At 36.7% G+C, this 5,000-nt stretch overlaps 1 protein-coding gene across 1 annotated transcript in view; it reads left to right on the top strand.

Moving 5' to 3' along the window:
* Nucleotides 1-1,086: 1,086 nt before the first annotated feature.
* LOC125034756 (annexin B9-like) overlaps nucleotides 1,087-5,000 on the top strand; it is a 5,839-nt gene continuing 1,925 nt past the window's right edge. Inside the window, exons 1-4 of the mRNA XM_047626698.1 lie at nucleotides 1,087-1,222; nucleotides 2,323-2,499; nucleotides 3,203-3,381; nucleotides 3,769-3,944. Coding sequence (XP_047482654.1) covers nucleotides 2,323-2,499; nucleotides 3,203-3,381; nucleotides 3,769-3,944 — 532 coding nt within the window. The 5' untranslated portion in view covers nucleotides 1,087-1,222. The remainder of the gene's footprint in view (nucleotides 1,223-2,322; nucleotides 2,500-3,202; nucleotides 3,382-3,768; nucleotides 3,945-5,000) is intronic.

Here is a 5,000-nt window from a genome sequence, read left to right as displayed (position 1 = left end):
CACACTGTATATATGTATATATGTATATATATACATGTGTGTGTGTGCACATGTATACCCATATATACATATACATATGCATGCGCACGCATATGTGTATGTGTGTTTATGTATACATATGCTTACTTGTTTGAATAACTCAGTATGTAGATGGAAAACTAAATTAAAAGATGAATAGCCAGATACAAAATAGATAGGGGATACATATGTCGGCTTACCATGAAGATAAGTTGTCAAATATAATGAAGAAAGAACAGAGTTACAGAGGAAACAATAGCCTTTGTGGTTTATACCATATGACTGGCTGTTTAGACTGCTTGCAAATTCTTGTCAATTATTATGTTAATGATAGTGCACATGGCAATTTTACCGCTATATTACGTATTGTTTTGAAATTTACCAGAATTGTACCTATTGTATCGAGGATTTATGTAAATAAAACAATCACAGTTACCATTCGTTTGTAAAATATACATATTGATGGTATGTTTAAGAGGCTTAGTCAATTTAAGCGTTAAAATCATCGAAAAACGGAGAGAAAAAATTGAGACTTGAATACGCTAGGGTTGCCTATGATAGATGCTTTATTAGCAAGTTATCTCCTTATCGGATATCATTAACTAGATTACGGAGATACGAAATATGTTATCAATCAATGTCAGTACCAGGGTGTCTATCTCGCCCCTTTGGTAAAATCTGTCTATCATTCTATCTATATGTATGTGCAAGTAGGTATACATTTGTAGGTTTATGTATAAATATTACAAAAATATACACAGTCGCACACATTTCTTTTTTCTCTGCATGCACGTGATCATGTATAAAATTGCATATGTTTAGGATGAAGTAATGCGTAGCTATGAATCACAAATTAAACATTAAATTATTATTGTTCGACGTAATGTCAACAGATTTTAAGTTATTCAACTTGGTGTCCCAACACATAAAACATATGACTGAATACCTGTGGTGTGACGAGGCCATAACATGATCAGCCTATCACAGCAAAGTAGATTATGATAAAAAATATAAAAAATGACGTCATGATTAAAAATCTACCAATCGAATCATGAGAATTACAGGTGACATCAAGCTCTTGTTAGTCACAGCTGATAAGGAGGTCCCTTTTAAGCGAGAGGATGTCGATCTCCAGTGCATTAGCGCAGATTGATCTGTGAAGGACGTTCCAGGAAAGAAGTGGATATAATAACGAACTTTCACGGTAGGTTTGTTGTGTGTACGCACGTATGTATGTATGTATGCATGTATGTATGTATAAACCGTATTCATGTTGACAAATGTAGAAAAGGTATGAATGAGAATTAATATCTTCACAGTACAAGAGATGTATTTGACCGGTTTCGATTATATCTTCGTCAGATACATTTCGTATTGTGAAGATACTCATTCTCATTCATACCTTTTCTACACGTATGTATGCATATGTGTGTATGTGTGTGTGTGTGTGTGTGTGTGTGTGTGTGTGTGTGTGTGTGTGTGTGTGTGTGTGTGTGTGTGTGTGTGTGTGTGTGTGTGTGCAGACATAGCGTAACTTGTATATCATCATTTTCCGAATATATAAAGTATTTTCATTTACGCTCTTTCATCTTTTGCACGACATGCAAAGATTTTATGTGACAATTCAATGTCTGTTAAGAATCAGTCAATTTATTAATCAATTTAAAGTTGCTTTACTTTATTTTACCCTAAAGCATCATAATTCTAGCGCGAAGGAAAATTTCACACCCTTATTCTTAATTACAAAATAATCATCGTTATTCTTAAAAAAAAAAAAAATATATATATATATATATATATATATATATATATGTGTGTGTGTGTGTGTGTGTGTGTGTGTGTGTGTGTGTGTGTGTGTGTGTGTGTGTCATCACTGTTCTTTCACCATAATTAATCCCAACACAACATTCACAATCATAATTCTTAACATAAATTTTTTTTTCATTCTCAACATAAAAAAGAATCAGTTTTTCATTAAAGAAAACAAAAAAAATAATACACATTTCCCCCAACAGATGGCGCCAACAGTTTATTTGCATTACACACACACACACACACACACAAACACACACACAAACACACACACATAAATATTATTTCTTGTATAGACACAACACCTAACAGTAGCCTACACCCAAAATCATTATAATTTCAGAACGAAGAAGGAAAAATCACCATAAAAATCAATAAATGGTGCAAAATTCATCGTTATTCTAAACTCAAAAATCGTTATCAACATTCCCAACATAAAGAATGCTTTTTTCATTAAAATTAATAATAATAATGCAACATTTCCCCCAACAGATGGCACCAACAGTCCACCCCGTGTCGCCCTTTGACCCGAGCAGCGACTCCTCCAACCTGCGGAAGGCCATGAAGGGATTGGGCACTGACGAAGACGCCATTATCAGCATCCTCACGAGCAGGACGTCAGACCAGAGGCAGGCGATCATGACTGAATACAATCACACATATAACAGGGTCAGTTATTAATGTAGGTTGTTTGTTAGGGTTAATAGAATGATTTTTTTAAATTTTATTTCATAATGTGAGGTCTTATAGTTACTGATTTTGAGGGTATAACTATAACTATTTTTAGGTGTTCTTATTTTTATTATTGTTGTTGCTATAATTACCAGTAGCGTCAGTATCACGACGACCATGCTTCAATCGGAACCTGTTAATGTCCGTCAATTCCCCTGGAGATCAATGATGACCTAGCATATATATATATATATATATATATATATATATATATATATATACACAATTCCCCGTCGCGGCGGTCTTAAAACTGCCTGCGCTCTGTCTGCTGACTCGAGCCCGAGAAAACGACATATCGCCTTGAGAAGTTCAACGCAGGAGTCGTAGGGGAAGTCACCGCCGTGGCACAAGTGTTAACGCGCCGGACCGCGGTTGATTTCTGAAAGGTATCCAATCAGGCATGGGTGGCACTGCCATATAACCTCTCAATAGTGAATTGAGAGAGGCCTATGTCCTGTAGTGGAATGAATGGCTGTTGAAAATATATATATTATATAATATATATAATATATATATGTATAAATGCATGCTAGGTCATTTCTGATCTCCAGAGGAATCGATGGATGATAACAGGTTCCGATCGGATATGCAAAGCGATCGGCGAAAAATTACAAACGATCGAACGCCATTTTCCTCGCAGGATCTTGTGAAGGATCTGAAGAAGGAGCTGCACGGGAAGTTTGAGGACGTGGTTGTGGCCCTGATGACTCCCTTGCCGGCGTACCTGGCTGAGGAACTCCACCACGCCATGAGCGGGAAGGGAACTACCGAAAAGACTCTGGTGGAAATTCTCTGCACGAGGGACAACGCCTCCATCAGGTGCGTGTTTATTAGAAATTATTATTATTATTTTTTTTTTTTTGCTTTTTTTTGCGCTTATTCGTTTGTTTGTTGTTGTTTTCTGAGAGATTTGTCGATGATTTAAGTTGAATGTTTTAATATGGAAAGAAGGAGTTACATCTCTTGATTATTCAGAAGATAAACATATAATACAGGGCTATACTACGCATGTTAGATTGTCATTAAAGATATAGATTGCAATATAGTTAGTTTAGGTTATGTAGGAGATATTTGCCTTGTGTATGATTTGAGCGATTTTATTAGAAAAAGTTACATCTCTTAATTATGCAGTAGATAAGCGTATACATACAGTACAGTGATAAAAGTGTAACTAAACGCAGCCACTGCAATATTCTCTCTCACCAGGTCTCTCAAGGACGCCTATGAACTCAAGTATAACAAAAAGCTCGACGATGTGGTCAAGAGCGAGGTTTCAGGAGACTTCGAGGATTTCCTGATGTCGTTGCTCGCATGTGTGAGAGATGAGGAGTCCTTTGACCCTGCACTCAGTCTTCACCTTGCCGAGAAGTTGTACAAGGCAGGTGAGTTGATAAAACTCTACGGCAGAACCTTTGTGTAGGGCGTTTTTTGTAGGTGAAGTCTTGGTTACTGCCAGGTTCTTCGCCTCTCTTCACCTTCACCTATTTTCATCTTCTTTCAGCTAAGTGTTAGTGATACATAATGTACCATTGCATATGATTATCCACCTCAAGCTAAGGCAACTCTTTAACACATATGAATACGTGGTTTGTATTCCATATTCCCTGGGCATGGTTGAATACATTCTGTTTTAGTGGCATTTTAGCTGTTTTTACACCCTCATGCTCATACGGGTTTTTTGTTCTTGATAAGACGAGTTCGTTCTCTTCTGTCTAATGTTTCTTCACAATTTATTCTCTGTTTAGTCATAAGATCTTGTTCACACTCTTTCAACCTCCTCCTTGGTCCCTCTCTCTTCCTCCCATCTACTTCCAGTCTCATCATTTACCTGCGTAAATGATCTTTATCTCTCCTGGCAACATGGTCGAATCACTGCCAATTTTCCTAGACATATCTGTCATATATCTACGTATTTATTTATGTCGTTAATGTCACAGTTACGGTTGTCTATCCCGTGTGGAAACAGAGCTAAAAAAATAATCATGACTGTACAAAATAAGAATAAAAAATCAACTCGTGTTATCGATGAACAAAGCACCCAGATACAAGTAAAAGTATTGTGTGTTTGCACCAACCTCACGTGGCTTCTGCATCAACAATGGCTATGTAACCGCACGCATGAAGATAACTCAAATCTTTACACATATAACGCTATTCCCTCTCATGAATAATACAACAGTTCGGAACAAAAAGATAGAGACAAATCATATTAAATGCTAATTTTATTTGTAAGTTGTGATCATACCAATGTCAGCAGCCGTGACCTTCACCAAGAAAAAAAAAATTGCTAAATCACTACATTCCTCTTGCCAGTCTCGTCAGCTAACTTCTGAATTTATGGTGGTGTGTTCATTACTTGGTTTTACATTCGCTTGCACAACAGCTGAACCCAACTTACCCTATCAGACACTAGTTGCCATCCCTTTGACGAATCCCAT

This window comes from Penaeus chinensis, chromosome 18, assembly GCF_019202785.1.
Source record: "Penaeus chinensis breed Huanghai No. 1 chromosome 18, ASM1920278v2, whole genome shotgun sequence".
Lineage (NCBI taxonomy): Eukaryota > Metazoa > Arthropoda > Malacostraca > Decapoda > Penaeidae > Penaeus > Penaeus chinensis.
Note: the sequence above shows the minus strand (reverse complement) of the source record. Positions and strands in the feature narration are given on the sequence as shown.